This window comes from Heterocephalus glaber, unplaced genomic scaffold (genome assembly GCF_053883595.1).
Source record: "Heterocephalus glaber isolate CG9 unplaced genomic scaffold, H.glaber_assembly_v1.0 deba00000768, whole genome shotgun sequence".
Taxonomy (NCBI): Eukaryota; Metazoa; Chordata; class Mammalia; order Rodentia; family Bathyergidae; genus Heterocephalus; species Heterocephalus glaber.
The window spans coordinates 6282549-6300364 of NW_028258162.1; the positions used below are offsets into that span (position 1 = coordinate 6282549).

General features: G+C 35.2%; 1 protein-coding gene across 7 annotated transcripts in view; it reads left to right on the forward strand.

The window, feature by feature from the left end:
• Malrd1 (MAM and LDL receptor class A domain containing 1) overlaps positions 1-11526 on the forward strand; it is a 725534-nt gene extending 714008 nt beyond the window's left edge. For 6 of the 7 annotated variants that reach the window (XM_087207225.1, XM_087207223.1, XM_087207221.1 and 3 more), the window contains one exon: positions 7927-11216. In XM_087207225.1, the coding sequence (XP_087063351.1) occupies positions 7927-8119 (193 nt within the window). In that variant the 3' untranslated portion in view covers positions 8120-11216. The other variant, XM_087207222.1, reaches the window with a different exon arrangement.
• Positions 11527-17816: the final 6290 nt, after the last annotated feature.

Here is a 17816-nt window from a genome sequence, read left to right on the forward strand (position 1 = left end):
GGGCTGATTGATTCGTTGATTCGTTGATTGATTTTGGTGTGAGCCATCAACCCCAGGCCTTGAACCTGCCAAAGGCAAGTGCCCTACAATGGAGCTACAGCCCCATTAATGAACAAGATTTTACAGTGAAGTTTTATGACATAGGTATAGCAGGAATCACTGTCCATGGCCCTCTCAAACTTTCTTCATTTTTACTTTTAAGATTTTACTCAGGTTTTGAGCTCGTTTTCCTCTAACTCCTTTCTAAGCCTATTTTTACAATATGAAGGTACGCTGACAGCTTTACTCTCAAGAGATGGTGGTGGAAGAGAATAGATATTCAGTGGATTTGACTAAGGAGCCTGGCCAGTTTCTCAGACACACAAAATGACAGACTAGAAAATTAGAAAACACCATGCTTGTTGTTAATTTAAAAATTAAACTACACATTGATAACCATAAATAGCAATTTAATAACTAATCTTAATAAGAGATGTTGTTATTATTTATCAAAGTCATTAAATAATAAAGGTACAACAAACAAAAGCAGATTTACAGTATTGATTGTAAGTTTACAATACATATAAGGACATTTATTTTCAGGTATAAGCCTGGCAAGAGGAACAGCCTACCCACTGTCTTGTCGCTCCTTCCTTGTCACCCTCCTGAGAGCCCTTCTGCAACACTGAGTGAGAGCTGCACCTACGCCACCTTTGAGTCCCTTCCAACCAAGATAAAAATTTATTCACTGACCCAATCTAACAATGTTCACCTTAGTGACAATCAGACTCTAAAACTCCAACTGTTGTCCTAATAAATTCCCCATATACTACCATTAGAATTTAGTCTTATACTAGGGATAGTTTTAGAGCCTCACTAAGCCAGAAATAAATATTTACCAAAAATAAACCTTTATCAGAACAATTAGACAAGAAAAAGAAATAAAAGACATTCAAAATAGAAAGGAAGAAATAAAACTCTGTTTACAAATGGCATGCACTTATGTACAGAAAATCCCCAATCCACAGCAAAGCTACAGAGCTGATAAATGAATTCAGGAAGTTCCAAGATGCAAGATCATCACTCAAAAATCAGTTTTGCATTCTGAGAGGATGAGGCAGGAGGATTGTTAGTTTGAGCTGAGCCTGGGCAAGTTCATGACATAATGAGATCCTGTCTCAAAATAAAAATACTTTAAAATGACTAAGAATGCAGCTCAGTATGAAGACCTGATGTTCAATCCCCAGTGCTGCAAAAAGGGGGATGGGGTGGGGATTCGACAGACAGTAGCATCTAAAAGAATTAAGTGAAATAAAGTACCTGGGAATAAATGTAGTCAAGGAAGTAAAGTATTAGTATCCTTAAAAAAGACCCATCTAAATGGAAGTCCATCCTGAGTTCATGGAAAGGAGGACATTATTGTGAAAGTGGAAAGAAGTATATTATTGTAAAAATGTTGTTATTAGTGAAAGCCATCTGCAGATTGAAGGCAATTACTATAAAATTTCTGAGAGCCATTTTTTTATGAAAATAGAAAACAGATCCTCAAATCCATATGGAGTTACCAAATCACAAAAACTATCTCAAACCCAGTTTGAGAACTCTTCCTTTCTTAATTTCAAAGCTTACCACAAAACTACAGTAAACCAAACAATGTGGTATTAGCATCAGAATAAACATATAGATCATGGACTCGAATAGAAGAAAAATATAAACCCAAAAAGTCTATGACCAGTTGATGTTTGACAAAGGGGCCAAGTCCATTGAGTGGGGAGAGAATATTCTCTTCAATAAACAGTGCTTGGACAACAAGATTCACTTGCAAAAGGATAACGTTGAACGTGTACTTCATACCACATACAAAAATTAAAATGGATCAAAGATCTAAATATAAGGTCTAAAACCAGAAAACATTTAGAAGAAAATATAATGGTATAACTTCATAAATTTAGATTTGGCAATAGAGTCTTAAATGTGACACCAAATGCACAAGAAATTGCAACAAAAACAGGTAAATCGGACTTCATCAAAATAAAAAAAAACTTGTGTGCATCAAAGGACATTACTATAAGAGTAAAAAGAGAACCTATAAGAAGGGATAAAATACTTGCAATTGTATATCTGATCAGAGTTTAATCCTTAGACTATATAAAAAATCTATAATTCAAAACTAAAAACCAACCTGTTCGTCTGTTGGTGGATAAATAAGCTTCTTCCAAAATTTAGCTATTATGAATTAGGTGTACAAGCTCAGATGCCATATATTTTCTCTCATAGGAGAAATCCAAAGTATAAAGAGCAAAATAAAAAGGAAACAGGGAGACAGACGTACTACAAATGACCAAGAGATGGAGGGAGGAAGAAGAGGGAGTGGAAAAGGATGTAAAGTAAGTTAAGATGTGTCATGTACATTCACCAAATACCCACAACCAAAGTCGTTATGTTTTGCAAACTTATAGTAATAAATTTTAAAAGACAACCCAATTTAAAAATGAGCAAAGGACTTGATTATACATTTCTTCAAAGAAGATTACAAATAATAAGTACATGAACAGATGTACAACATCATTAGATATTAGAGAAATGCAAATCAAAATCACAGTAAGATACCATGGTCACACCTACTAGGATGGCAGTATTAGGAATAATAATAATAAAACAGCAACAAGAGTTGGTGAGAATGTAGAGAAAAAGAAATCCTCGCACATTGGTGGTGGCACTACAGTAAGATGGTGCAGCACTGTGGAACACAGTTTGATGGCTCCTCCAAAAGCTAAAATAGAATTATAGTATGATTCATCAATTTCATTTCTAGGTTTATACCCAAAGGAATAAAAGCAAAGACTTAAACACGCACTTACACCCCCAGTATTCATAGCAGCATTATTTATAATATCCAAAAGGTGGAAGTGATGCATCAGTGGATAAATAAATTAGAAATGTGACATATACATGCATATAAATGTATTAAACAATAAAAGGATTGAAGTTATTTTTTAAATTTTTTTTTATTTTTTAAATATATATATTTATTGGTACATTTTAGGTATAAAATACATTTACATTTATCATTGGGTGTTTGTACCAGAACATGATGCATCTTAGTTTTTATTTTTACTCCCATTACCTGTGCACCCTTCACCCCCTCCACCCTTCCCTGTCTACACAGAGTTTGATTCCATTTTTTTTTCTCATAATTTTTTTCTTTCCCTTCTTCCCTTTCCCCTTTCCCTTCCACCATCCCCAAACCCTTGGACCTTTTCTTATTTCAAATTATCAATTATTCATTTTAATCATTTTCATCCTTATTTACACTTTCAGTTTCTCACACTGGAGAAACCATTTGGTATTTACATGTGTGTCCTATTTATTTCACTTAAGAGTATGGTCTCAATATGCATCCATTTAGCTATAAATGTCTCTAGTTTCTCATTCTTTATGGCTGAGTAGTACTCCATTTTATAAAAAAAAAATCACATCTTCTTTATCCAGTTTCCAGTCAATGGGCATTTGGGCTGTTTCCAAGCTTTAGCTGTTACAAATTGTGCCGCTATAAACATAGGTGCACATATATCGCTGTGGTATGATTCTTTTAATTCTTTGGGGAAGATTCCCAGTAGGGGAATAGCTGGGTCAAATGGAACCTGTAGTCCTAGTTCTTTGAGATATCGCCATACTGATTTCCACAGTGGTTGTACCAGTCTACACTTCCACCAGCAATGGAGAAGGATTCTTTCTCCCCACACCCCCGCCAGCATTTGTTTTTGATTTCTTGATAGCAGCCATTCTTTGTGGGGTGAGGTGGAATCTCAGTGTTGATTTCATCTGCAATAAAAACAGCATGGTACTGGCAAAGAAACAGACCTGAAGATGAGTGGAATAGATTAGAAGATGCAGAAACAACTCCAGACATACTCAGTCACCTCGTCTTTGACAAAGGAGCCAACCACCCTCATTGGAGGAAAGATAGCCTATTTAATAAACGGTGTTGGAAAAACTGGATTTCAACCTGTCAGAAATTAAAACTAGACCCATACCTATCACCACGCACTAAACTAAGATCGAAGTGGATTAAAAAATCTAAATATTAAGTCAGAAACACTAAACTTGCTGGAAGATAAGTTCGATAGAACTCTTGATGACATTGTTATAGGAAAAGACTTTATGAACAAATCTTCAGTAGCACGGGAGCCAGCACAAAGAATCAACAACTGGGATCTCATTGTATCAAAAAGCTTCTGCACTGCAAGAGAAACTACCAACAGAGCTAAGAGACAACCTACAATGTGGGAAGAAATATTTACCAGCTGTTCCTCAAAGGTCTACTATCAAGAATCTATAAAGAACTGAAAAAAATCAGACCTCCCAAATTCAATGACCCAATTCAAAAATGGACATCTGAAATGAACAGACATTTCTCAGACAAAGAAGTAAAAACAGCAAGTAAATATATGAAAAAATGTTCAACATCGCTGGTCATTAGAGAGATGCAAAAGAATTGAAGTTCTGATACATTGTGTAACTTAGAAACGATAAGTAAGCCAGAGACAAATGGACAAATCACGTGTGATTCCACTTATGTGGAGTACCTAGAACAGGTAAAGTAAAAAAGACAGCAAATTAGAGGTCACCAGAGTTGCTTAGATAGAGCAGTTATTGCCTGATAACTATGAAATTTCTGTTAGAAAATGAGAAACATTTTTCACATAGTTAATGGTGATGATTACAAAACTCTGTGACTGTAGTTAATGGCACTGAATTATGTCATTAAAAGTGGTTATAATGGCACATTTAATGTTTTATATATATAATCATAATTCTAAAAATTAGTAACTAAAAATTAATAAAATTAATGTAGCTATAAACCATTAACTTATATACTCTAAATATGTGAATTGTATGGCATATGAGCTGTACCTCAGTAAAGCTGTTAAAAATAAATAGTATAAAATAATGTTCATGCCAAACCATGTTTACTGGTCATGACATAGTTGAATTTTTGTTTTGTTCATTTTATTTTTCTTCATTACCTTCTTTTAATAATTACATACTGTTATAATAACAGCCATGTTCTTTCAAGAGATTTCAATTTTGTCAGTAAGGAGTGACAAAATTCACGAAGTGAATTCTTTTTTGTTGTGCACATGTGCTTGCTGAATTAAAATTAGAATTTCTGATCAGAATTATTTAAATTCTATACTGACATATGTCTCTTTAGCCTGCCTACCAGGCCATCTTTAACAGTGCCTGCATGTAGTATATGTAGAAGGAACTTCATAGTAATTTCAGTAAACACACGAGAGGTTCCAGGAGGAAAACTAGTATGACCTTTGCAAATTCCTTTCCTCTACTCAGTATTTCTATGTCAGTTCCTTGTTCATTCCCAGAGGTGGTTATGTTCTTTGAAACCTCAACCCATAAGAGCCATCTGCCTATTGACAGATATAACAAGTTACACATTGTATTTTTAGCCTGGTGCAGACTTCAGAGTTGTTTTATATTTCAGTGACACAACCAGCAGAAAACTTCATATTCACATAGACATATTGTTGCCCTCACATTTTAAGTAAATTTGTTTTTACTGGAATGTGGAACAGGTGATTGATGAGGAAAATCTGTATCATAGAATTTAAAATAGCAAGTGTGGAATGACATGAGAAACTGACCTAGTGGAAGTAGCTATAATTGGTGTATAACATTTTACTTTACACATAGGAAAGACATTAAGATTCAAACATAACAATCCAGGGATTCCCAAGGATGGCAGCCATACCTTTGACCTTGGAGAAATAAAAGTAGTTTGAGACTACTAATAACATTTGAAATAGGAGGATTTCACATTTGTTCACCTTCCCCTCTTCACACAATGACTCTTTCCTCTTTGAAGATAACTCCACATTCTTACCCCCAGGAATCATCTTCCATTTTTAGAGTCATGCAATCCCTGAAACCTCAATACATTCATTTTTTTCATTCTAATCGAAAATGATTTAAGACTTAAACATCCTTTCTGAAAAGTAGCTTCATTAATTAAATTATTGGGGTTGGGCATTTTATCCGTTCTCCTGACTCCTGCATGCCATGCTGGTCTGCATCGTGTGAGATCTCAGCACCCCAAAGTCAAAACTAATCACCTGTGTTGCAGTCCTTTGTGTTGCTTGTGCCTTCCTTCTTTCTGGTTGGACCACAAGCCTGTGCCTGCCATGTGCAGTCACCTGCCTGGCTTTGGGCCATCTGCCCTGTCTTCCCTGTGGTTCAAATTCCTTTCTGCTTCCGATTTCATGCCCAGTTTCAGCCTGGATGAATCTTTCTGAGCCCTTCTTGTCAGTGGCACCCCAAATTTACCTAGTTCCTAGTTTCCATTCTGCTTAGAGACTCCCCACCTCATCTTCAGTGTTTCTGGGAGCAACTCTTGCTCTGGCATTTTGACACCTTTCAGGACGGCCCTTCATTCCCTTCTCAGTCCCTACTTTGAGAGCAAAGTGTCCTAACTCTATCAATTCTGGAGCTTGCTACTCTGACAAATTAACACAGACTAGTCTTGGAAGAACTTAACAACAATGTAGTCAGTGTAACTGATGAAACCCATAAGTATTACATTATTGGTTAAGGAATTAGCAGATACTTGTGGACTTATTTAAGGATTAACCTATGACTTTTTTTCAACTAATAACCCACAAAATAGCTGCAGGTGGCCCTATTTATCAATACCAAAATGTAGCCTCAGTGATAGTGAAATATTTGATCTGATACGTATTTAAACCAACTGCTGAAAAACAGTGGAGATGAGAAACTTGGAAGGCACCCACTCCACAGGGGAATGTATTGGCGGCCAAGTGTAATTGCCCAGATTAGCCTACGAGATTTACCGATGCTGTTGCTTCTCAGAAAAGGACCATGTGGTTTGGGGAGGTGACAGTAGGAGGTCAGGCCTCTGGAAATTGCTTCTTAAAAAGCAAATCAGTGCGAGATTCCTCTTTAATACCATTTCTGTTAGGATTTGGTGGTATATTACTGACAAACATTACTTTTCAGTATAGCCTGATTAGTCAAGAATATTCATGCATTATATATTTTTCCTCCTGCTTGCCCTGAAGACACTGGAAGTCATCCCAGAATCAATCAGTCTTCTATTCTCCACTGTGTGCGTGTGTATGTGTGGGTGTATGTGTGCGTGCGTGCATGTGTGTGTGTGTGTACATCCACATATGGGAAGCTTTCCTTATACTGTCACAGGGTATAGTTATGAGTTATATTATTTCTGTTCTTATGAAAGTTATTTTTCTTCATCAGTTTTACCCAAATATTGTATGGCTGCTTGTCTTCTAATAAAACTATAAAAAGAAAATTATCACTTAGGAACTCGGCTAACTGTGGTGAATTATGCATATGTAGTCCAGTATGTGAGATTACCAAAGGCTGGTCTCATTAGGATTTTCACAAAAGGAAGCACTAACATAAAAATTCTTCAGAACTCTTATATTTAAATTTGCTGATTAAAATTCTAAAGACTCTGACTTTAGAATTTTGTAATTGTCTTCAGGGTCTTCAAGATCAGGCAAATGGTCTTCAGAATGTTTTGCTCTGTTGCTGTCTAAGGGATCTGACAATTTCCTTTCCCTAGAACCAGTGCAGCTTCACGTTCCATTGTTCTCGGAGATGTTGTCTTGTTGGAGTTCCTTGAGTAATATTTTAATAATTCAATAGTAAACCCAACTCATGCCACGTTTATTTGCTTAGGTTTATTTGGATCTAAATAATCGAGATCAAATTACATTTGCTTTCAAGAATGTAGTTGTCTTGATGTACTTCCAGAAAAGATTTATGACAGTATATACATGAAAATAAGTATGCTGGATACACAATGTGTTTTCAAGTGTCTACCCATCAGTAACCTACCCTTCAATACTTATTGACTATTTTTGTGGTGGCCCTATATGTTTTAAGGAAAACTAACAGAAGTGGAAACTGTGCCTTTGTCAATCCAATCTATGGGGATTGGAACAACCCAGAGAAAATAGAGGTAAGTGGCAATCATGAAGTGTATTATTGCCAAAGCATGATCACACACACACATACACACACACACACACCCCAAACTAGTTTTGTCTGGACATGTTTCAACATTGTGGCCAAGTGAAACATCTTAATGGGGTGATTTCAGTTGGGAGTAGAAAGGAGTTTCAGTCTTAATAAATGTGCAACAAAAATTTTCCATTTCACAGCAGTTCTGACCTGCTTTTGAAATCCGCTCACTGCTAAATGGCTTCCTGGTCACTGTTCATATTCAGAGCTTAAAAAATCTGGGAAATATCAGTTTAATCCACAGAGTATTAGTCAGCTATTCACAGTAAATATTCATTGAGTGTTCTTAAGTTTTATTCTCAAAAGACTAAAGGAAGTATAGCATTTTGTATTCTCTTTAAATTTTGGTGTGAGTAGTCAGGATCATTACCTAATAACGTAGATGAGGAAAATAGAAATGAGAATGCCTCACATATTTTTTGGCTCTATGGGGGGAGTGAAATAATAAGTAGGTAAAAGAGAAAATGTCAAGGAATTTTTCTTACTTGTCTTTTTTTAATTGTTTACATCAATTTGCAGGTTTATTGCGGTATATTGACAAGTAAAAGTTGTATACTTTTGAGTGATACATGATTATATAGAGAGAGAAATTATAACCAAAACATACCCATCACCACACTCCCTTCCCCTTCACATGTGTGTGAGAGCTCAAACTCTTACATGTACTCTCTTAGCAAATATCCACTATACAATGCAGTATTGTTAACCATGGTCACCCTACTGCATATGAGCTCTCCCAGTCTTACCTGTCTTATCAGAAAAGTCTACCTTTTCTGAAACACTCCATCCTATTCTTAGATAGATAACATGAACATTCACCAGATACGAAATAAGTTTAGTCATGACACACCACATCCTATCAATGAAAGTTTCCTTACATCTCAGTTTAGAAACATTATTTTAGATTTATTTTCATAAAAGAAAGTATATAGAAAGCTAGTTTTTTTTTGTTATTAAGCCATAGGAAGTTTCTTATTTTGTTCTTATTGAAAATGACTATCAAGGCATCAGATTAGATGGTTTCTAGTAGTTTTAGAGCCTTTGGTGATGTGGCTGGAGTCTAACATAATCCTTGGCTTTTTTATTTCCATGTTTTCTTCAACTATGATGTACACTTTACTTTCAATATTTTTATGGTAGAAATGAGAAGATATTTCCCTGAACACAAAGAGAATTCATTTTAATGATTTATCAAGTGAATTAAGATAATAAAAGGAAAAACGTAGCCCTACGTAGTAGATAATAAATACAAACACTATTTAAGAAATCAAACAGGAAAGTACAATATAAACTTATTTTCATTTTTACCAAGGAAAAGAAAATCAGCATCACCTTATATTAACTTTGAATATCTATAAATAAAATTAATTTATAAAGAATTAGAGTGAAGTATTTTAGATTTGGTTATTTACATTATCATCCCACAGGTTTCCAGTAATTAAAAAGTGGCTAGGAAGATGTTATGCATTCTTTATTTTCCCCTGGGAAGACGCTTCTATGGAGTTCAGATCTTTGCTTCTCATCATAAACCAAAAAGATCTGAATCCAAGACTCACTTTCAACCTGCTTCCGAGCGTGTTGTGTGTACACACAGCAGTGCAATCGATGACTCTACCGTAACTTCGAAGTGGCTTCTTTTTATTTTCCATTCTGATAAAAGAAAAATTATTCCTCTTTCAAGTACCTTTTTTCTTTCATTAAGAATAACTGAGAAGAAATCCCATCACATTTGCTGACCTTTGTTGCTGTTTCGATTTCAAACCTATCAGAAAAAAATGACTTTATATTAAGTTTATTTTCATTGATATAATAGAAAAACAAACTTCAAATATTATTCTAAGAACCCTGACAGATAACTTGTATTCTGCTATAGATATTGAGAGGATAGAGGAAAGAGAGAACTGGCACTGCCGACATCAGCCATCAACTGTCTTAATTCACTGCTGTTTTCACCTGTTCCCTCAATCCCCTGGAGTTTTCAACAAATCCCAGATATGTTTTGCATTAGCTTTCCCATTGATGGGACGCAATTCCTGACACCCACAAATCAGTGAAGAAGAGATTTATTTGGCTTACAGTTTCAGTGGTCTGTGACCTGCTTACTCCAAGGCAGAGAAGTCAGGATGGAAAGAGGTGGCAAGGCAAAGCTACTGAGCTCGTGGTGACCTGGAAGTAGAGCTCATGGTGACCCAGAAGCAGAGCAGTAGAACACTTCCAGAGAGAAAGGGGCATGGCCAGTTACAATACCCAAGGTCAGGCCCCCATGACCCACCACACTCACCTGGAAGACTGCTTTACTAATCCTCTAGGTGGCCACCCAGGTGACCAACTGCACATAATTAAGCGCATCTGTCTCATCATTTAATTTCAAATCTAAAAACTCCAACCGTATCTTTAAGTGATAAGGATTTTTTTTAATGTAGCCACAGTATCATACCTAAACAATGATTTCTTGATATCAACTATTCTGTTTTGACCTATCTAAATCTCTCACAGATAAGCTGTTGTCGTTAGTATTTTTTAAATCAGCATCTACTTAAAATATATGCATCCAGGGCTAGGGATTTAGCTCAGTGGTTTCACCACCTGCTGTGCAACCGGAAGGACCGGAGTTCGATCCCTGGCACACAAACACACACACACAATATATATAGATTTCTTATGTCTCTGTTAATCTCTAGGTTCCATTTTCTCTTGCAAATTGTTTCTTGACGAAATCAGTATGTCCTCTAGAACTTTCCAAATTTTCAACTTTTGTGTCCATGCTCTAGTCTGTAATTCCACTAATTTAAAGCTGGTGATTTCTTTTTTGTATTTTTGTTATATCCTGTTAAATCGAACTTTATCCATGACAGCAGGCTTAGTGAAATCAACACCAAATAAAGAGGAAGTCAAATCCTGGCCAGTGCCTTCCTGCAACCTACAGGGTTAAGGATGACCTATTGGCATCCAGGTGCAGATGATGCTAGGAGCATGTATAGACCAGCCCTGTGTCAGAGGTCCTGCAAGACCTACTTGAGGCATGGAGGAAGACCCAGAGATGCTGCAATTATTCCTGCAGTGGAAATCCAGTGGGGACTTGCTGCATTCTGCATAACCTTTACAGAAGATTGTTATTTTAATGCCCCAAATCCTAACCTTTGAATACGCATTTCTTCTCTAGAGTTCTGTATACTCCTTCTCAAATCCATTTTATGGTGAACCGTCAAGAAATCTGGAATCTATGGCTCATCCTTTCAAACAGTAGAATCAAGATCAAGTTGGAACCAACATGGGTAGTTTATAGAAAATTACATTCTCTAGGCCCTACTATACAATAATAAAAGGAGAAAAAATTCAAAATGCTAGTTCATGGTAATTATAACATTTACAATTTTTTTTCTAATGTCATATATTGAATGTTTTCATGGAATCGGAATCAGTATCTTATCTTCATATAAATACTTTAATAAAATGCTCTACTTAATAAACTTGTTTTTCTTTGATTTTGTACTGGTTATTTCTTAAAGTGATGAATATAATTGTTTTAGATCCTGAATGTAAAGAAGTTTTAAAATGCTTATTTCTTTGCAATATAGCTTAGAAACAAGGGCAAACCAACTTGCTACACAAACTAGCAGTAATGCACAAATCATAGTAATCCTGATCAACATAACCAGAGTAAAAGCTATTTCTGCACTTTGAAAAATATATAATGAATGGTCCTCTATTACCTTTTTCAAATAATTATGTAACATTTTTATATAGCTATACAATAATGGTAAAATAGAAGTTAAGAAGCATTGGAGTAAAAGAAACTGAAAAATCTCTATTTGAATGGTTTAAATAATATACCAGTTATCCTACAGATTAGTAAATGAAGAGATGGTTATTGTAACAGCCATAGAACTTCAGCAAGAGCCTTGGGTGTTTACAGGCCTCATTGCCCACACTCCACTTGGAAGCTAGTTCCTCTATAGAGTAAAAGATAGATGCAGCATTATTGCATTAACAAGAAAGCTTAAAGACGGGGTACAGTACACATCTTCTTGCAAGTCATATTTTACCATCTAGCAAATCCTCCCAGCATGCACTTCCAGTGACAGCATTGTTCTGATTGGCCAGGCAAGCTATGGTGCTCATGCTAAGCCAATCACTTCAGAGATAAAGAGGCCACCATGATTGACTGAGCCCCTTCACTTTAGCCCTGGACTTGAAAATAGGCCTGTGGGGCACATTGTAAAGTAGATGGGGGTAGATACTGGAACAAAACTAAGGTTAGGAAGGATGAAATTGTACACAGTGTGAGTTTCAGTACCACTTCATGAGAGCATAGACTTACCTAAAAATGTCATTTTTAATTAATCTTGCAATATATCAACCTTAAAGTTTATCTGAGTTAATTTTTGAACCCCTTTAACGGCAATATTGTTTTATTCTGTGTTAATCTTTTTCAGATTACCGCTCTCACAATAAAAAAATTTTTTTAATCCAAAAAAAATCACACAAGAAAAGATCAGTAGTAGCTGGTTTGTTTTTTTTTTTCTAAGTCAGCCCCCTGACATTGTGGGACAGAAGCATTTTTGGAAGTTGTACTTGCTATTGCCCGAAATTGTCATCCATATCCACTTCGTATCTTTGCCTAAGCATACAGAAGTCTTTCAAAAGCATTGAGACAAAACTGAGATATGGTCTCAGTAAAGAACGCAAAGCAAGTATGTGAAAAGTGTGAGAAAAACATAACTTTTATAAAATCTGTAATAAAAATGAGCATTCAGTCTGAACTTGCCTGTTTCATAGGAACACTAAGAACTCATGAAATACAGGGAGCTCCAGATTTTGAGTGATGTCCTCAACAGAGTGGAAATTAGAGTACATTTAAGAGTATTTAAAAATATCTTCACATGCAAATTAAGCTATATGTGCCCTAAAATGTTTTAATCTAACATTTTGTAAGGTCATATAAATATACATGACACATAAAACTAAAGGAATAAAACTTTTCTTATCCAATAAACAGAATAGGTAAGGACCAATGTTCGGTTTTCCTAACTTAATTTAGGATTTAGAAATAAATCATTTTTCTTTACATTTTTCTCCTCTGCTGAAAACTGTTTGGTGTAAGTCCACGCTTGCACCATTGTGATTTTAAGATGAGGTAAAGTAGGAATAAAGGACAACAAACAGGATACCAAGTTCGTAATTTATCTAACTCAACTTTAAATCATGAGAATATCTGAAATTTCACCCTGGCATAGAATTTGTTGCAGGTGATTTTGGTTTTTAAGCTGATAGATGTCAAGTGAACAATCCCAGCGAGTACAGCAGGCAGATTCTTGGGTCTCTTAGTGTATGGTTATTAATAACAATGCCTTATTATCAACTGGTTTCATGTAATGAAGCCATTTTCCAAAATATACTTTAATTATAAAATAATATTTATAGCAACAGCAAACACTAAAAGATAGTGATTACCTGCAACATACTGTTCTATTTTACATATTGTAACTCATAAACGTGTTTGTATGCTATGATAGTCGCTAGCTACATATGGTTATTTAATATGAAATTTAAATTAATTCAAACTAAATATAATGAAGTTGTGGTTCCTCAGTAGAATTAACTACATTCCAAGAATTCAGTAACCACATGTGCCTAGTGGCATCCCAGTTGGACAACAAAAAAGCCTCCCATCATCTCAGGAAGTGTTTTGGACACTGACTTACAATAATGTTGCAATAATGTGTTACAAATAGTACAAAAATAATCTCTACAGAGCTAATAAACAAAGGTTTTCCAAGTCTATATATTTTATCTAGAAGCACCCAGACAAAGCATACTTAGTGGAAGGGAAACTAGCAAACATGTGAAGTGTCTTAATACTTTTATGTCATATAAATGTCATATATCATTCTATTATACCCTTATCACCTTTACCTCTTCCATTTTTTAATATTTAGATGGTACCTTGAAAAACTATAATAGTTTGCTTTTCTCTTTTTGTCTTCTTTACTTTCAATCATTTTTTGTATTTATCACACCAAAAACCAAAGACTCAAGTTTGTTTTTAAATAAGAGTCGCTTTGGCTTAGTACATAAGGTCATACATTCAGGTAAACCAGTGACTATCTTCAGGGCAATATCTCTTCCAATAAGTAACATTAAGCTTCATTCTTATAAATAAAAACCAGAGAGAATTCATATCGGCATGTAAAAGGGTAGAGGGACTTTTCCCCAAAAATATGTATATAAAACTAAAACTTCAAGTATATATTTCACTGTCAAACCAACGTCAGCTTTGGGATGCCTAATGTTATTCTGCTTTTCTTTGTGTCAACTTGCAAAATATTTTGTCTTTCGTTACTAAAATGTTTAGGAAACCACTGTGTGGTTTAAAATTTAAATCAGGTAACCATCAAAATCAAGATTTTATTCTTTGAATAATTAATTACAAGTGGAAAGACATCACTTTCTACAAACATCCCCTTGGTGAAATTTCACTGAAACTAGGTACATGTCATATCTTGAATTAAAGAACTCTGTTAACAATGAATTAGTTGAAGTATGCATAAAAATGAATGATTATAAAACAGGAATCCATTTAAAATTCACACTGATAGATGTCATTAAATATTCTGAAGGATGAAGTCCTCTGAAGAGTACGTTTCTTCCTCTAGAATGCAGATACAATAATAAAGTTTTTTATTTCTCCAACTTTGAAAATGTTTACTTTTTAATTCAGGCCCATTCTTGGCAATTTCAGCAACAACTTCCTTAGAACTTCATATTATTTGTTTGAAATTCTGTTACTAAGATGTCATATTAGGAAATTAGCATAATTATCTGCTGTTCATAAGATACAGAGCCAATAAAAGTAGTACAAACTTAATAGATCACGAATAACATCAGTTTATGAGTTAATTTAACAGTAAATACTTGGTAAACATTTAACTTATTACTAATGATAAACTAGTGGCTAAACAAAGATTTAAATTTAGTCACTGTAGGATGTTTGGACTTTCCAAAATTTGTTCAGCAAGCCTTTATAAATAATACTTTCAGCAAAAGAAGAGAAAGCAATGAGATAGTAAGGAAAATGTAAATAATAATGTAGGTAGGGCACCTGGACTTTGATGCAGGCCTCAAGTTTATTCTTGATGCTAGCAATAGCTTTTCTTCAAGAATATAAAATAAGAAATTAATGAAATAGAAAACATAAATAAAATGAAGTGGATCAACAAAACTAAACATTGTTTCTTTTGGAAAAATAATAAATGATGAAACAAAAATATTAAACATCTGGTAAAACAAATTGTAACATGAATTGTAACACCCACAAAACACAAATCCGAGAAAAGATTATACCCAAGTAGCCAATATCAGAAATGGGAATGGTGTACACATCACAGATCTCATGAAACATTAAAAGGATTATGAAGATATTGTGAGAAACAACAGCATGACAGATATAAAAATCTAAAGAAAATAAATTCCTAGATAATACAATTTTATAAAATAAGCAGACAGAATAAAAGACCTAAGTAGTCCTATGACAAACTTCCATATTTACTTTTTTTTTCTTAAATTCTTTTATTGGTACATTGTAGGTATGCAACACATTTACGTTTCTCATTGGGATCTTGTACCTTTACATAATGCATCTTGGTTCTTATTTTTTCCCCATTCCTAGCCCTGCCTTCACCCCCTCCACCCTTCTCTATTTACAAAGACTTTATTTCCATTTCTCAGCATTTTTCCTTTCCCTTCTTTCCTTTCCCCTGCCCCTCCCACTACCCCTACCCCTTTGGACCTTTTCTTCCTATTTTGCATTATCAATTATTCATTCTAATCATTGGTACATTTTAGGTATACAATATACTGACATTCATCATTGGAAATTTGCACCTTTACATAGTCTCTCTTGGTTCTTCTTTTTCACCCTTGCCCAGCCCTCCCTTCAACCCCTCCATTCCTAACTATTTACAAAGATTTTGTTCCTATTTTTCCATTTTCTCATATTCCATTCCTTTCTTTCCTTTCCCCTACCCCTCCCACTTCCTTCCCCTTTGCCCCTTTTCTTCCTATTTCACATTACATATTATACCTTTTGGTCTGTATTTACACTTTCAGTTTCTCACACCAGAAAAACTATTCGGTATTTATACATGTGTGTCCTATTCATTTCACTTAAGCGTATCGGCTCAATGTGCATCCATTTAGCTATAAATGTCTCTAATTTCTCATTTTTTATGGCTGAGTAATACTCCATTTTATTTAAAAACCACATATTCTTTATCTAGTCTCCAGTTGATGGGCATTTGGGCTGTTTCCAAGTTTTAGCTATCACAAACTGTGCTGCTATGAACATGGATGCACATATATTACTGTGGTATGATTCTTTTAATTTTTTGGAGAAGAAAGATACCCAGCAGTGGAATAGCGGGGTCAAATGGGACTTCCAGTCTGAGTTCTTTGAGATATCTCCATACTGATTTCCACAGTGGTTGCACCAGTCTACATTCCCACCAGCAGTGGAGCAGTGTTCCTCTTTCCCCACAGCCCTGCCAGCATTTGTTATTGGTTGATTTCATGATAGCAGCCATTCTTTCTGGAGTGAGGTGAAATCTCAGCGTTGTTTTCATTTGCATCTCTCGAATGACCAGTGATGTTCAACATTTTTTCATATATTTATTTGCTATTTCTACTCCTTTGTCTGAGAAATGTCTGTTCATTTCAGATGCTCATTTTCAGACTGGGTCTTTAAATTTGGGAAGTCTGATCTTTTTAAGTTCTTTATATATTCCAGATAGTAGACTTTTGTCTGAGGAAGAGCAGGTGAAGATTTTTTCCCACATTGTGGGTTGTCTCTTCACACTGCTGGTGGTTTCTTTTGCTGTGCAGAAGCTTTTTAATAAGAAGAGATCCCATTTGTTGATTGTTTGTGCTAGTTCATGGGCAACTGAGGTTTTGTTCATAAAATCTTTTCCTACACCGATGCCTTCAAGGATCCTACCTAACCTCTGTTCCAACTGGTTCAGCATTTCTATTTTAATATTTAGATCATTAATCCATTTCAATTTTAGTTTAGTGTATGGTAAGAGATATAGGTTTAGTTTTAATCTTTTGCAAGCTGAAACCCAATTTTTCCAGCACCATTTATTAAAGAGGCTATCTTTCCTCCAGTGAGGGTGTTGGGCACCTTTATCGAAGATAAGATGGCTAAGTGTGACTGGCGTTGTTTTTGCATCTTCTAATCTGTTCCACTGGTCCTCAGATCTGTTTCTTTGCCAGTACCATGTTGTTTTTATCATAGTAGCTTTGTAGTATAGTTGCAAGTTGGGGATTGTGATAGCCCCTGCCATGTCTCTGTTACCTAGCTAGAATTGCTTTTGCTATTCTAGGTCTCTTCTTGTTCCAAATGAATTTTTGGATTGTTTTCTCAAGGTCCACGAAGTACGCCACTGGAATCTCAACTGGGATTGCATTGAATCTATATAGCAGTTTTGGAAGTACGGCCATTTTCACTATATAAATCCTGCCTACCCAGAAGCAGGGGATGTCTGTCCATTTTCTGATATCATCTTCAATCTCTCTTTTCAGAGAAGAGGTCTTGATTTCTTTTGTTAGGTTGATTCCAAGTTATTTAGTTTTTTGGATGCTATTTTGAAAGGAATTATTTGCCCTATTTCTCTCTCAGTGAGTCTGTCATTGGTGTAGAGGAAAGCTATTGATTTTTGTGTGTTGACCTTGTAACCAGCTACTTGACTGAATTT